The following is a 17,370-nucleotide window of genomic DNA, read 5'->3' on the forward strand; positions in this document are numbered from 1 at the left end:
AAGGAGGCTTAACCCGAACATGCAGGAGGTTGTTAAGAAGGAGGTTATTAAGTTGCTCGATGTTGGTTTGATTTTTCCGATCTCCGACTCCGCGTGGGTTAGCCCAGTCCAGGTGGTCCCTAAAAAGGGCGGTATGACAGTTATCACTAATGAAAAGAATGAGCTCATACCGACACGGACTGTAACAGGGTGGCGAGTTTGCCTCGACTACCGCAGACTTAACGAGGCCACACGAAAGGACCATTTCCCACTTCCATTAATTGATCAGATGCTTGAGCGTTTGTCAGGACAACAGTTCTACTATTTTCTTGACGGCTTATAGGTTATTTCCATATCCCCATCACCCCGGTTGATCAGGAGAATACCACATTTACATGTCCTTTTGGTACATTCGCGTACCGACGCATGCCATTCGGATTATGTAACGCTCCTGCCACATTTCAGCGGTGCATGGTGACCATTTTTCATGAGTTAATCGAGGATTCCTTGGAAGTCTTTATGGATGATTTTTCTGTCTTTGGGAATTCCTTCGATGATTGTTTGCGTAACTTAGATCGAGTGCTCGCTAGATGTGAAGAGACGAACCTTATGCTTAATTGGGAGAAATGTCATTTTATGGTTCGTGAGGGTATTGTTTTAGGTCATAAGATTTCTAGTGCGGGGATTGAGGTAGATAGAGCTAAGGTAGACACCATTTCCAAACTTCCACCGCCCACTTCCGTGAAGTCTATTCGTAGTTTCTTAGGTCATGCGGGATTCTACCACCGATTTATTAAGGATTTCTGGAAAATCTCCCGTCCGATGACCCAGCTTCTAGAGAAAGATAGGCCGTTCGATTTTAGTGAGGAGTGTTTGAGGGATTTTGAGTTGATTAAGGAGAGGTTAGTGAGTGCTCCTATTCTTGTTGCTCCCGATTGGACTCTTCCGTTTGAGATAATGTGTGATGCGAGCGATTTTACTGTTGGAGCAGTGTTAGGACAGCGTCGAGAGAAATATTTTCATACCATCTATTATGCTAGCAAGACCCTTAACAATGCTCAGGAGAATTACACCACGAAGGAGAAGGAGCTTCTTGCGGTTGTTTTTGCGTGCGATAAATTCCGTTCATATCTCGTGCTTTCTAAGACTATCATTTTCTCTGATCATGCGGCTCTACGGTACCTATTCGCTAAGAAAGATGCGAAACCGCGACTCCTTCGTTGGATCCTTTTGCTTCAGGAGTTCGATATAGAAATTAAAGATAAAAGAGGGGCTGAGAATGTCGCCGCCGACCACTTGTCACGACTAGAAAATTCCGACTTGGACAAGACCCGGGAACAGGGGATTGGTGATGATTTCCCGGGTGAGTCTTTATTGTATGTAAAGGCGAGTGATGAGGGGTTTCCATGGTTTGCTGATCTTGCTAATTATCTATCCTCGGGTGAGTTAGTGCCCGGACTGACATATCAGCAAAAGAAGAAGTTTTTTGCAGATATTAAGTTCTATATTTGGGAGGATCCATACTTATTCCGTATTGGCTCGGATCAGGTGATTCGGCGATGTGTTTTTGGTGATGAAGCCCGTAGTATTCTTCGACATTGTCATGAGGGCCCGACTGGTGGCCATTTTGGTGCGACTTATACCGCCAAACTCGTGTTTGATGCGGGATTCTATTGGCCGACTATTTTTCGTGATGCGCATGAGTTTGTTCGTTCGTGTGACGCATGTCAGAGAGCTGGTAACATCTCATCCCGAAATGAGATGCCCCAGAACCCCATCCAGGTGGTTGAGATCTTCGATATATGGAGCATTGATTTTATGGGTCCGTTTCCTATGTCTAGAGGAAACAGATACATACTCATTGCTGTCGACTACGTGTCCAAATGGGTGGAGGCTCAAGCCTTACCTAGAAATGACGCGCGAGTTGTAGTGGGATTCCTTCGAAAACTATTTGCTCGATTTGGTACTCCTAAGGTCCTGATCAGTGATCGGGGTACCCACTTTTGTAATGCTCAGATGGATAAGGTTTTGAAACGTTATGGGGTCACCCATCGACTTTCTATGGACTACCATCCTCAGACTAGCGGTCAAGTGGAAAATACCAATCGCGGCATTAAGAGGATCTTAGAGAAAACAGTTGGGAACAGTCGCGGAGACTGGGCTGAAAAGCTATATGATGCATTTTGGGCCTTTCGTACTGCATTCAAAACGCCTATCGGGACCACTCCCTTTCGGCTAGTTTATGGAAAGGCGTGTCATCTCCCTGTTGAGTTAGAACATCGTGCGTATTGGGCTTTAAGAGCCGTAAATCTTGATCTATCTGCGGCGGGAAAAAGTCGTTTTCTTCAGATTCATGAGGTTGAGGAGTTACGGAATGAGGCATATGAAAGAAGTTGGGGGTATAAGGAGCGGACAAAGGAACGTCATGATAAACATATTAAGGGTCCCAAAGAGTTTAAGTGTGCGGATAAGGTGCTTCTGTATAATTCCCGGTTGAAGTTGTTTCTGGGTAAATTGAAATCCCGATGGGTTGGTCCGTTCGTTGTTAAAGAGGCGTTTCCGTATGGAACGGTTGAGATAGAGGCAGACGATGGACATTCTTGGAAAGTGAATGGGCATAGACTGAAGCATTATGTTGGAGGTCCACTTGGTGATCGTGAGTAGGAGGCGATCTACCTTGATCCGCCTGGAGAGTAGAGAGGAGAGCACACTCGGTACTTTGCCCGAGTTGTATAGTTTGTATAAAAATTTAGTTGCATTATTTTCTTTTATTTTTATTCTGCTTTATTTTGTTTTATTTTTCTTTGAGTATTTTAGTCCTTAGAGTCTGTTTGATGTATGCTTTGGGTTGTTTTGAGTTTTATTTTGCAGGATTGGATTTTCTCGTTCGTACTCAATCTCCATTTGGACGAGGATTTTTCTGAGCCTATCATATCGTAGAGGACACCCAGAAGCTGCGGTCGCGAATGAAATGCTATACGGTCGCCTTGGAACGAGACTTTTGAAGATAATTGCATTATTACCAGGGGAGTCTGTTCCAATTTATATTTTATTTGCTTACATTTTTTATTCTGCTTTATTTTATGTCTTTTTCTATTCCTACATTGGGGACAATGTAGATTTTAAGTGTGGGGATGGTAACTGACGTTTTCTTTTGGTTAAAAAAAAGAAAATTTAAAAAAAAAAGTTTAAAAGTTTAAAAAAATATAAAAGTTTAAAAAAATATAAAATAAAAAAAGAGATAAAAAAAATGTCCCGAAATTTTAATGAAATTTTTTTGCGAATAATGGAAAATGATAGAAAAATTTGAGATTGGTTTTTAAAACTACTATTATATATGAGATTAAATAAAAGATATCGCACTAAACTTGGGATGTGTCGGTAGGCCCAACTAGCTTTGATAGTCCTCTTTAGCAAGTTTTTATATATATAATAATTTGAAAAATGGTGAAACCGAATTTCGATGCTTAGGGAGGATTACCATAATCTGAAAACTTTGAGATGGTAAGAGTTAGATGCAAACCAGCACACACCACATGTCCATCTTTTTACGAGCTTAGAAATAGTTATATATTTTAGGGTGATATAAAAGATTGAAAAAAAAAGATGAAAAAAAGAAAAGAAAAAAAAAAGAAAAAAAAGTACGTTTTGAAAGTTTGTTATGAAAGTTATGTATTGTATTATCAAAAGTTGTTCAAGAAAAGCAAAATGTTTGTGAAGAAAGTTATGTATTGTAAAATGCCAAATGAGTATTCTTTAAAGTTAGTAAAAGAGACCAAAGTTGCACATACTAGACGGGACTTAGAGTTTACGTTACCTTGGGGATAGTGACTCTGAGGATACACTATTGGGGCTCGAAGGTTCTTAGTCAATAAATAAAAATTAGGAATTTATAGGACAAAGTCCAATAATATTTAGGAATAGCTCGTACGACCTCCACATGACCAATCATCCATCCAAATTTCACCGAGTGCATCTAATTAGTATCATCAATGAGTCCTTGGCTTATGGTGATTTGTCGAACCAGTTTACTTTGACTCTAGTTTTTCTAGCTCTCTTTGTCTGAGATGGGGTAGGTGTAGCCGCGATTTTTGAACTTAAAGCGCTTAATGCAATTGGGGGCTTGATAGGCTGGTGGTTGAGTTTAAGTGGACAACAATATCGGCAATCGTGGTTTTTGCGTTTATCTGTGCTTAAAAGAAAACCTATATGTTTTGAAAACTGGTCTTGAATTCTGATTCCATTGCAATATATATATTTTTCGGGGACGAAAAATATTTAAGTGTGGGGATATTTGATTTGGTTTAAAATATACATGTTATTATATAGATATTTCCTACATTTTCTAGTATTTTGAGCCAGTTTTTATTAAATATATATTTCTATTTGGCTCGTAATTGGATTTTAAATACTATATTTTTAAATGAGCTAAATTAAAGTATTTATGCTAAACTTGAGACCACAATGACATCAAAGTAATAACTGGTGGAATAAATGGTCACATATTTTATGGAGTTTAATGTTAACATGCTTATTAAAAGATAAAATTCCACATTAACAATGCTCCAATTACTTATGAGTTTTATTTTTTACAAGGTGCATGAGAGCTCGTTGAAATATGTCAAATGGGCTGATGGTTGGTGGGCCCACAAGAAAATAAAAAAAGAAAATGGATTCCAAGGCTAAGCAAATAAACAAAAAGAGAAAGAGAATTGGGCCTATGAAATTAAACTTGTTGGTGGAGTTTGGAGTGGGGCTCAAGTTTTGTTTATTAAAAACCCTACCACAAGAAAGATATATAATATATTGAGAGAGCGGCAGAAACGAGAAAAAGATATATATTATATAGAGAGGGGTTCGAGGGTTTTGTATGGTGGCGTAGAGAGAGGAGGTCAAAAAGAAGAAGTTATATTATTATTTTGAAGTTCACGTGGAAACCATCACGTGTGGCTACTGTTTTGTTTTGGTTCTGTCAAAGCACCACAATTTAATTGGTGGTTCTTGGTTTTTTTTTTGTGAAGTTCACGTGGAAACCAAAAAACTTGATGTGTGAGAAACGTATATAATATTAATAACCAAGTTTTACCGAGTGCATCTAATTAGTATCATCAACGAGTCCTTGGCTTATGGGGATTTGTCGAACCAGTTTGCTTTGACTCTAGTTTTTCTAGCTCTCTTTGTCTGAGATGGGATAGGTGTAGCCGCGATTTTTGAACTTAAAGCGCTTAATGCAATTGGGGGCTTGATAGGCTGGTGGCTGGGTTTAAGTGGACAACAATATTGGCAATCGCGGTTTTTGCATTTATCTGTGCTTAAAAGATAACCTATATGTTTTGAAAACTAGTCTTGAATTCTGATTCCATTGCAATATATATATTTTTCGGGGACGAAAAATATTTAAGTGTGGGGATATTTGATTTGGTTTAAAATATACATGTTATTATATAGATATTTCCTACATTTTCTAGTATTTTGAGCCAGTTTTTATTAAATATATATTTCTATTTGGCTCGTAATTGGATTTTAAAGATTATATTTTTAAATGAGCTAAATTAAAGTATTTATGCTAAACTTGAGACCACAATGGCATCAAAGTAATAACTGGTGGAATAAATGGTCACATATTTTATGGAGTTTAATGTTAACATGCTTATTAAAAGATAAAATTCCACATTAACAATGCTCCAATTACTTATGAGTTTTATTTTTTACAATGTGTAGGAGAGCTCGTTGAAATATGTCAAATGGGCTGATGGTTGGTGGGCCCACAAGAAAAAAAAGAGAGAAAATGGACTCCAAGGCTAAGCAAATAAACAAAAAGAAAAAGAGAATTGAGCCTATGAAATTAAACTTGTTGGTGGAGTTTGGAGTGGGGCTCAAGTTTTGTTTATTAAAAACCCTACCACAAGAAAGATATATAATATATTGAGAGAGCGGCAGAGACGAAAAAAAGATATATATTATATAGAGAGGGGTTCGAGGGTTTTGTATGGTGGTGTAAAGAGAGGTCATAAAGAAGTTATATTATTATTTTGAAGTTCACGTGGAAACCATCACGTGCGGCTACTGTTTTGTTTTGGTTCTGTCAAAGCACCACAATTTAATTGGTGGTTCTTGGTTTTTTTTTTTGTGAAGTTCACGTGGAAACCAAAAAAAAGAGAGAAAGAAAAATAAAAAAAGAAAAGTCAACCTTTTGAAGTAAACAAATCCCATCAAGAATTGAAGGTAGTGTACGCTACTGTGTAAAATAAAGCATAAGGCAATTGGCAAGAGTTTCGAAACTATTATTTAGTTGTATATTTTGATTTATAATTATTGTCATGAACTCATTTATTTTTGTTTCACACTTTATTATGAGTAGCTAAACCTTTATACTATCTAGGTTTTGGTTGAGTACTATGTTAGATTTAATGGTTTGATGAACTATTATTTGACTTTGGTTGATTTAATATTGTGGTAAAGTTTTTAATTGGTTTGGTCATAATATTGTTGCGTAATAGAATCTAGTTTATTACTTTAATATTTATTCCACTTGTGTTTAATAGTTTTTGGTGATTGTTAGGCGCATGATTAGGTTGTCTACTTTGTGTTTTCAACTTGTTTGCGGTTTATGGTCGAAAAAACCGTAGGAATTATTTATAAAAGTTTACTAGATTTTTATTATTCTTTCACTAGAAAGGCCGGGAGACAATTTAGTGTTGTGTCATCTTTGTCTTTATGGGTTTGGGTAATAATTGCACGGGAGTGAGTTATCCTAGGTCCCTTAGATTATTGTGATACAAGTTTTGTTCAAATTAATTAAAAATACCCTCTTTATATTAATATATTTTGTATCCGAAGAGACCGGGAGGTGATTTGGGTAGTGGGGTACCATAGTATTATTAGGTAAGGTGAGACTGGGAGGTGATCCAACCCTTTAACAATTGAGCTTCACATGTCATTAGAGTTCTAGGGTGTCGTTGGTGAGGCCGGGAGGCGATCTAGCGTATTTTAGTGGTCTTTAGTGTCATATTTTTTTAAGATATTGTTTTTCAACCAAGTCAAGTTCGTTAGCTATTAAGTTTAACTAGTAGGATTCCATTACCTAGGTAGTCGTTTCTCATATTTGTTTTAAAACCCAATTTTTATAAAGTTTTATTTTTAGTTTAATTTTTAATTAGTTAAGCATTATTAGTTTAAGTAATATAAAAAGAATTCTAAAAATCAAAAGAAAGTTTAGATTAGTAATCTTTTAGGTTTAATAATTAGAGTTTACCCATAGTGTCCTAGGTTCGATATCCGTTCTTACTTGCTAGCTACATTGCGACCGGTACACTTGCCGATTGTGTGTTTTTTTAAGTGAATTCAGTAAAACTTGGTTATTAATATTATATACGTTTCTCACACCTCAAGTTTTTGGCGCCGTTGCCGGGGAGAATTCACCACGGAAGGCAGCCATTGGCTGCTGTGGAGAAGAGCCGCCCCTGTTGAGTTAGTCTAGGGGAGGCTACTGTTGTTGCTGTATGAAAAAGTAAAAGAAAAGAAATAACCTCAAGCTAGCTAGCATACACCTCAAATAAGTCAACGAGAAATAAGAAGACTTAATAGAAGCTAGCAGGCTAGTAGCTCAAACATATTTATTTCTTTTTCGATGAACTATATTATTTGTTTTATTTTTGTTTCATCGACTATTATGATTGGCTAAACTTTTATACTGCCTAGGTTTGGATGAATACTTTTTAGACTCGTTTTACTTTTGGTTTTGGATTATAATTGATTGGTTCATGCTTTGGTAAAGTTTTTATTTTATTTGGTTGTGATGCATATGTGTATTTGGTATTAATTTATTATCAATTTATTGTTCCATATACGTCTTTGTGAATGCCTTTCATGTATGGATGCATATTAGGTTGTTTACTGTGTGTTTACAACTAATTTATGGTATATAGTTAACGTATTCCATAGGAGCAGTAATTGAAAGTTTAGCGATACATTTTATTCTGCCACTTGAGAGACCGGGAGGTAATTAAGTGTCGTCTGTTTTGGTCTTTTGCGGGTTAGGGTAGTGATTGCACGGGAGTGAGTTACCCTAGATTCCTTTAGATTCTTACAGAACCGAATTATAACCGAATTCAATAGAAATATCCCTTTACGCCTTAGGGTGTTTTGTGATTAGAGAGACCGGGAGGTAATTTAACCTTTGGATACCTTAGCATAGTTAGGTAAGGTGAGACTGAGAGGTGAACCGAACCATTAACCGTTGAGCTTTACATGATATTTAGGGTTCTTAGGTATTGTTAGTGAGACCGGGAGGTGATCTAGCTTACTTTAGTTATTCCCTAAATTTCATATTTTTAGAATACGGTACCAATCATAAACCCAGTTCCGAAAGTTTATGAGTTAACTAGTAGGATTCTTTACCTAGGTAGTTGTTTCCCCTATTTGAGTTTTAAACCGATTTATCCGTGTCTAGTTTTAGAGTAAGTACTATTTATTTTATTTTTAATAAATAAAAAACACAAAAATCAATTAAATCAATTTATTTAAGTTATTAGTCAGAGTCTAGTTTAGGTGTCGCTAGTGTCTCGTGGGTTCGATATCCGGACTTCATTAGGTTTTACTACAGTCGATAGGTACGCTTGCTTGTCTAGTGGTCTAGCATTAGGAGAGTCTAGGTTTATAAATTTAAAACTAGAGTGTGTAGGCTAGGTTATATTATTAATAGACCGTTTTGCACATCATTGTTTAACCAACTCCAAAATCACACCAAAGACATTCTCCTGACCTGCATATAACCCCACTTTTTTAAACTAAGAACTTCATAAAAATAATGAAATATTTTATAAAATTATATATATTGTATCAGCAAGGAAAGTGTCTATATCTTCCACAACGGCATCAAAGACGGCACCTCTTTGATTAGTGGTTAAAACAATGCCTTATCGACTCTACTTTCTCTTCAGGCAAAAACCTCCAAAAAAATATCATATGCAAATATGAACTTCAATTAACAATAGGACACAGATTCAATCATTTATGTTATGGCAATACATCAGTAGTACTCTGTTTGATTGTTTAACATGAGAAAACTCATTGTGGTTTTGTCCATTCCCAAGCATATGGTTTGTATAAAAAAATGAGTTATATTAATAAACAAAATTGCATCCAATAATTCACTTGATGAAAATCAAACACTCACTTCAATCAATTCCGAAAGAAAATCAGATTCAAGAATTCATATTCAAAAATCTTACATGAAAACCCACATTGGGGTTAATAATATTTCAACTCACCCTTATTTTTTAATCCAACCAGAGTACGTATGATTAAGAAATCAGTGTCAACACAACCTAAAATTAGATTGCAACCAATAATTATAACCCTAACCCACAATTGAAGTCAATAATTCCACAAAAGTTAAAACAATTGGTTTCTGAATAGATAACGGATGTTACAGAGACTATTGAAGATTGTTAATAGTAATTGAAGGGCAACAGGATTTAAGGTTTGCTTTGGGGTCTGCAAAATACCATAGTTTAAGATAATAAAGAGGCACTGAAGCGATTAACCATTCGTCCGTTCAATCATTCAATTGGCGTGAGAGATTATTTAATTGATGGTTGCCGGAATAGAAGCTGTAACCGACGGATTGAAAGGCAAATGGTCGCCGCAGGTGAAGGGATAATTAATTTCAAGGCGTCTCAGAGAGAGAGAAAATGAAGAATGTAATAAATAAATATTTAATCTAACTATACTAATAAAAGAAAACAATGAAGATGATGTGGCAATTCTACATTCATTCTTGGCCTATTCTTTCTTCTCATTCATTTGACTTATCCATGGGTTATGAAGCAAAACCATATTAACAAATGGGTTATAATTTCCTTTCCAATTTTCTAATCTCTCATTTAATTCTATCTAACAATTCATGGGTCATGGGTCAAGATAATTTTGGTAAATGGGTTATAATTTCATTTTTATCTAATTTCTCATATTATTTATTCTAACAATCCATAGGTCATGGGACAAAACAATTTTGAGAAATGAGTTATAATTTTCATTCTAATTTTCTAATCTTTCATCTCATTCATCATAGTTATCCACGGGTAATTGGTCAAAACAATTTATGCAAATATATATAATATCAATTTTGTAAAATTGAGATTCTAGACTTCTTATTGTTTGTACTATATATTCTTTAATTTTGTTCATTTCAATCAAATAATGAATCTTTTTATTTTTATTATTTGACAAATCCCGTGTAATACACAGGTTCAAAAGCTAGTGTATATATATATATATATGTTGGGTGGGCTACACGTAACGAGATACAAGTTAATACTAGCGGCTAGGGCTGAGCACGGTTCGGTTCGGTTCGGTTTTTGGGTGAAACCGAAACCGAAAATTCGGGTTTTTCATATATACAAACCGTTCGGTTTCGGTTTTTCGGTTTTTCGGTTTTCGGTATTTCGGTTTCGGTTCGGTTATATTCGTTTTTTTTTTATTTTTTTTGTTATGTTTTTTTTGTTCTATTAATTGTTTTATGCGACTAGTTCCTGCGTACAAAAATACATATTAACATTTACTATTCCTTTCACAAACTCTGATTTCTCTTACAAATCTATTGAACCAACAAACTCCTAATTTGTTTCGGTTGTTGTCGCATATGGCTTAGTATAAATATATTAACAATCATTTAAATTATTTATTTTAATATTTAAAGTTAATCGGTTCGGTTCGGTTTTTTTCGGTATTTTTGAAATGGGTAACCGAACCGAAACCGAAATTTCGGTTTTTCAGAAAAACCAAAAAAAAAACGTCGGTTAATGCTTCGGTTCGGTTTTTTCGGTTAATTTGGTTTCGGTTCGGTATTTTCTGTTTTCGGCTCACCCCTACTAGCGGCTCATACACACACACAACGCCGGCAGTTAATTATCTTTTAAAATGTCAACCACCGGCGGAACCACTAGTGCCGGCAGCGAATCACAAACCGAGGCGCCGAACGTTTGGCTCTCATCATCGACTATGTTCGGTTCTTATTAGAGGTGAAAAAATTAATAGGTTGGGTTGGATTTGGATGATGGGTTAAAAATAGGTTTGTGTTAAGATGGGTTTTAAAAATAGAGGATTAAGATGAGTATGTGTCAAGATGGTTAAAGTTCATTCATCTTGACCCAAGTAAAGGTTAAAATACAAAGAGTTTCAAAACCCCTTAAAAAATTAAAAAAAAATAATAACTCAATATATAAATCGAAAATGCAAAAGGTAAATAAACTAAAAGGTTTCCCCGGTCGTTCACGTTCGTTAAAAAAATACTGGTTTTGTCTCGGTCCATGTTCGGTTTTGCTTTTTTTCATTTCGGTCGGTTTCGATTTCAATGTTTTCAGTTTCTATTCGGTTTCGTGAGTTTTGTTTTGAAATAAAATTGGATGGATCTTGTGTAATTTAGTCCATTTTAACCCATAAACAAACCCATTCTAACCCATAACCGAAAGTCACTAGCATTTTCCCAAATCATATTAACCTTTTTGCAAAATTCTTTTGATCCATTCTAACCCATTTCAGTTTTAAAAGTTATCCATATTAACCCAAAACAACCCATTTGGGTTTGTTTTTCACCCATAGTCCTTATCATCATCTCCATTGCCTCCATCGGAACCCTCGCGTACACCTCCCTGCCCTAATTCCTCCGATGTACCAAATCTCACCGGTGTGCGTTTGCTTAAGCCCTAATTAATACTACAGAAAAATCATGTTTTACCAGCACCCGGGTTTCAATGCTCGGGTTTTACAAATATCTCAGGTTTCAAGGCTTCGGCTTTACCAACAACACTCGGATTGTATCTATGAATAATATTCTTGATGTTATCTACTATAATTGTGTATTTGTTCGTGATTTTTGATATTTATGCAGATTTTGATTGGAAATAGTAACTAGATCCCATTAGTGTGCAATTATAAACAAATTTGTTGTTTTGATTCCGTATATGATATTTATTAAATCTGCTAGATCAACTAAATCTCACGGTATGTGTTTTTCGAGCCCTGATTGCTCTTAATTTGCTTCTACGATTAACATTCTTGATGTTTTCGCTGTAATTGTGTATCTTGATATTTTTTGAAATTGTTTGGAGATAGTAATTAGATTCTACTAATGTAGTTTAGAACTGATTTATTGATTCATTTGCAATCATGAATTGATTTGTTGATTTTGTTGCTGTAACTTGATATTCATGATTAGATCTGTTAGATTTATGATTAATTTATTGATGATACAATAGTATGCTATGATATGTTAATTTAATTGATTGATTGATTGATCTTGTAACTGTATATTGTGATATCAAGGAATTAGGGGTGTAAATGAGCCGCGTTAAGCCTGAGCCTGAGCCACAATTGAAACTCGCTTAGTTATTGAGCCCGAGCTATAGCCTTGTATACAAAGCTAGTTTAGGCTCGTCGAGCCTTAATGAGCTTTGTGTATTTATAAATTTTAGATATTTTGTACTTCTATGTATTAATTTACACTGCATAGTTGAGCTCGAGCCGGGCTTAGGCTCATTTAAAGTTTCACTCAAGGTATATAAAAAGTAACTAATTTACAAATAATAAACGAGCAAAACTCGTGCTTGAAAAAACAACTTAGCTTGAAACGAGCCGAACGCTCGTATGTCAACACGAGCCCAGCTCAATGGCACCACATCCCCACGGGTCCACCAACGTTATGTACCTCAGGTCCATTTTGTTTCTAGCTTGCTATCACCGTTGCTGATTTTGTTAGTGCATGATGTGTTGTCTGCAGCTGATCGAATAAGTTAGGGGTACATAAGTCATTATGCTTTGATGTAAGATGACTCATTCGCTATGGATTCTATAGCGAATGGGGTCCATTCGTTAGACTAGTTGCCGCATTCGTTAAGGTAGGAGCCCAGACGCTAAGGATGTAGTGTATGGAGTCTCATTCGTTAAGTTTAGCGCCCATTCGTTATGGGAGGCCATTCGTTAGCGGGATCACCCCATTCGTTACTGATGTTTAACGAATGGGGCTTGGGCCTATAAATAGGCAGATCATGTTCATTCGGCATAGAGATTTGTGCTTATTTATTCCTGAAGTAACGTTATGCTGCTGGATTGTCTCTAGATCCTTAACCTTATCGATAAAGTAATCATTCGGCTCGATCATCGTTATCTATCATCTCGTAGATCATTGATATATCCAATTGCGACTAGATCTTGGCTCATATGACGTTTTCACAGTTGTCTAGGAAGACCCCTAACAGACCTTGCTCTGGTATCCAAAGAGTGTTTTCCAATCAACCAGCAGAGACGGTGGAGACTGAATTTATTGTTTTCATAATCCTCATCTGGCCACCAAGTATGTGACGTCTTGCCTCAATGAATCATCACCCGAATCCACCGCAACAAGCGCCAAGAACGTTTCTTTCAACACAGATGGATTCATTTGATTTTGAATTGCATTGGTGAGGGTAAACCGGTGTCTCCGAGAGCCGGATACGGTAATACAGAAGAAAATTGTGACTGGGGTATCAGGCGGTTCATATTGTGCATGTGTTCGAATTGGGCATTTATGTTGGCCCCGCTAAGTTAATATATGTTTTAATTTTGGTTTTAGTGTTTTTTTTTTAATATTAAGAAGTTTGGTTATGTCACACGCATAAAGAAAATCCTTAACTATCATCAACTATAGGGATTAGTGGTGTTAGGTTAGTGGAAATGGTTGATTTAAAGTTGTAGCTTTTAAACTTGAGGAACAAATTAGTAATATTACCAAACCACGTGTACCATATATGTAATTAATTTTGAGTTTGTAAACTGGACCTTTGATATTTGAAGACTATCCAATATGTTTTGCAACTTTACAATGTTGATCTTTTTTTAGTAAAGTTTTAATACTAGGTTTGGTTAATTAATCATACTACTTTTTTTCTAAAAATAATATGCTACTAAAACTTAATTAATGTATCTTAGAAACTTATAATTACTTTTAAGTGACTAGATAACAATTAAATATATTTGCCCGCGTGCATAAGTGATGATCTTGCTGGAATATCACATCAAACATATGTATGAACCAATGTAAGTAATCAAGAAGGTAGTTTTATTTCATCACAAATATTGATACAAACATGCAATACCCAAACATAAGGAAAGTTGCAATAAGGAGCACTACTACCATTCACCCAACCATACAAATGCTTGTAGCAAACACAGTCACACATATACACATGGCTTGTGTTTTTATATTAATATGGAACCCAAAGAATATGCTCTTCAGGTAGGAAATGGCAAATTGGAACACTTCCTGGTTTCACTTTAAGCACTTCAAATGCCAAATATTTCGGGTTCCAGTTTGAGGTGTCGTTATGGCAAATCGCCACGGATTTCACTTTGGTACCATCTGCACCCTCCAAAGACACCGCATGAGATCGAGTACCACCTGTTATGTGGCAATAAAAGACAGCATACACGTAGTTTTGCTTATGGCAAATTACAGCTTCACTTGGTGCGAGCATTCTGACCGACTCAATTTTGTACATTTGTGACGGAGTATCTTTAGCGTTCACCTCGGTAGAAAGTGCCTTCACCCTTTTACCTAATTGTGAAGTACTGAAATCGACCATGGATTCTAATGAAGTTACACAAGTTCTTTCCTCGCCTTTAATGGCCTTGTACTCGCATAAGTTAAGTGTATGCTTCATGATTTTGGCATCCACTGAGTCAGGTAGAACCGAAAACCTACTGTAGATTTCCGGAAGATCTTTTGACGAAAAGGGTATCGAGTCAGAGATTTGTCTGGGTAAAAAGGCAATGTTTTCGTAGTTTTTCAAGAAATGTAACTTCATTTCTTCACCTTGTTGCAAGTCTTTTTCAAGGAATAATAATGTCGCGATCAGGTTTTCTTTTGGATGATGATTCATGGATGAAACATAAGAAACTTTTGCTGGATGATCTTTTACTTGATTCTTGGATGTAGCATAATCGGAAAATTGCCCGTGATGACCTTTTAGCTCATCTTGGGATGCAACATATGAGTAGGTTTGTTCAGGCTGATCAATAAACATAGACGCATCGCCCTTGGATGCAGCATACCGGTGAAATTGACCTTGATGATCTTTCAGCTCATCCTGGGATGCAACATACGAGTAAGTTTGTTCGGGCTGTTCTATATAGAAAGATGCATCTTTGGTGGATAATTTTTCGTTTCCATCATCCCAAGCTGTAAATCAACAAAATCATTTAATATTTAATAAAGATCTAACAAGTTACAAGATATCAAGAAGCAATTAACAAATATCAAATTACATTCAATGTATAAAATATCCTTGATTGCTTTTGGCATAGGGCTGTTAGGCAAGACAGCTTTCCAGTACACTTCAGGACTCACTGCATGACTTCCCACAAGTGCTACCTGATAACCAAATCCCAATTAAAATTAATAACTTCAAAACTAAAATCACAAATATAAAAATCTTACTTCAAAACACAAATAAAGATATATGTAGCTTCCACACAATTTCCATTTTGTGACATCTAATTATACACTTTAGTGAAACCAAAGCGTAAACTATATACTAAAACTCATTGGTCATTTATGGGCTGCATAACCACTTTCATGCATGGTGGTTTAGAAATTTTTATTTTTATTTTTTTCAATAATTTGGAGTCTTTTATCTCAAATAGTGTAAATTTAAGTGCTAGTCAAATGGTGTCATTTTGCTCTCTTAGATTCAGTTGTATCAAATAAATGTCCCAAAACTTATACAATATTAAGTTATTTAGGAGGAGCAATGGTTGGTTAAGTTAATTTTTAAATTATGTGTTTTCTAACGTGCGAAAAAAAAATGTTTTCTAACAAGAGCTACTATGCAACATGTTTAGTTTAGACAAAATGAATGTTTATCGATAAGTAATGAATAACATAAAGTAAAAGAGCCGGTAAGCATGGACTAACCCACTTGATCAAGACACATGTCTTTTGATAGTTTTCGACTTATTTGTGTAAAGTAGAAGTAGAGTATATATGAATAACATTTGCCTTTACCGAGTGAGGCTTCTCTTTAACCAAACAAGTGCATTGCATGGTCATTTACCGACTAAATAAGCTTTGGTTGTGTTTACCATTTAGCATTTGAGTATATACTTAATTACATTTTAACAACTATAATAACATTAAACAACACGTGGGCAGGATATTATAAGAAAAATCATCAAGCATCAAACATTGTAATAAACTATGTCCAGTATTTTAACATCCCTACAAAAAAAATGAAAATTTGAAATAACTAAATATGAAAATATTAACTTCTAATTTATAATTATTAAGATAATTAAAGTTAACCTAGCAAGGGAGAAAAAATCTGGAAAATCTAACGATATAGTTAATTACCAAAAGAAGCGCAAAAACGTGGAGAAGCTTGAAATTCATTGGAGAGAATTGAAGATATAGATTTATGTGATGTTTGAAGTCAGATTGGATTTGATGGAAGTATTTATAGAGTGAGAAAAAGTGAAATAGACAGCACATCCAATAATTTATTTCAGAATTATTGGAACCTTTTGCAATTCGCCTACTAGAATTCTAGAAGATCAAAAATAAAGAATAAGGAAAAAGAAAGGATAATCATTGGAACTATGAATGAAATTTTTTTCCCGAATACACGTATTCATACGTGTTAAATAGATACGGGTATGGATATCTAAATTTACTAATTATAGGTACAGGTATTTTAGGGTACGAGTACAAGTATGGGTATCTTGGATACTGGTACCCGTTTAAATATGTAGGGACTTTTATTAGGTTTTCAACACTCATAACTTAACTTTCAAACGATATTTTCAAAGCCTAATATATATTAGTTGAAACATTTATTAACTTTCTCTTTTATTTTTCAATAAAAATTGAAAAAGCAATAAACAAAGAAAATGAAAAGGGAAAATGGAAAGATGACTAGTGAAGATTAAATGATTGTTGAATTTTTTTTGCAAAAGTTAATTTTGTTTTAAACAATTGGATAAAAATAAATAAATTTGAGATGCTTTGTATGTTTTGGTATTCATTACTTTATTTTGAATGAATTTTTATATTATGGTTGATTTGTTTCATTTTTAGTTTTGGTTGCGGTATTACGGTTTTGATTGTGGTATTATAGATAGATAATTGATTGTCGGACCGTGCGGTTACCAATACCTAGTTTAGTGGAGATTTATTAAAAAACAAAGGGGGTACCAAAACGAGTACTGTACCCAAAGTACATGTACCTGTACCATAAAATTCGGGGTACTGATATGGGTACCAAGATTTACATGAATTTAGATACGGGTACATGTACGGATATGGTCTCAACCTCATCCCTAATTGGAACTTATTATTAGAAATTCGAGTTAGCCTCT

At 35.2% G+C, this 17,370-nt stretch overlaps 1 protein-coding gene across 1 annotated transcript; it reads right to left on the reverse strand.

Annotated features, from left to right (window-relative positions):
- Positions 1–14,060: 14,060 nt before the first annotated feature.
- Positions 14,061–16,427, reverse strand: LOC143590325 (BURP domain-containing protein 6-like). Its single transcript, XM_077070837.1, has 3 exons — positions 16,367–16,427; positions 15,283–15,388; positions 14,061–15,196 (listed from the first exon to the last, which is right to left on the reverse strand). Exons 1-3 carry the CDS (start codon positions 16,403–16,405, stop codon positions 14,223–14,225), a joined length of 1,119 nt encoding a protein of 372 aa, XP_076926952.1. The 5' UTR covers positions 16,406–16,427; the 3' UTR covers positions 14,061–14,222.
- Positions 16,428–17,370: the final 943 nt, after the last annotated feature.

Source organism: Bidens hawaiensis, unplaced genomic scaffold (genome assembly GCF_021521415.1).
Source record: "Bidens hawaiensis isolate Kalapana, Puna unplaced genomic scaffold, B.hawaiensis_p1.1 tig00038476_1, whole genome shotgun sequence".
NCBI lineage: Eukaryota > Viridiplantae > Streptophyta > Magnoliopsida > Asterales > Asteraceae > Bidens > Bidens hawaiensis.

Coding starts and splice junctions, on each gene's coding strand:
- LOC143590325 (XM_077070837.1), bottom strand. CDS start 16,405: ATGAATTTCAAGCTTCTCCACGTTTTTGCGCTTCTTTTG. Junction 15,389..16,366: donor ACGTTTTTGCGCTTCTTTTG/GTAATTAACTAT, acceptor TTTGGTTATCAG/GTAGCACTTGTGGGAAGTCA. Junction 15,197..15,282: donor GGATATTTTATACATTGAAT/GTAATTTGATAT, acceptor GTTGATTTACAG/CTTGGGATGATGGAAACGAA.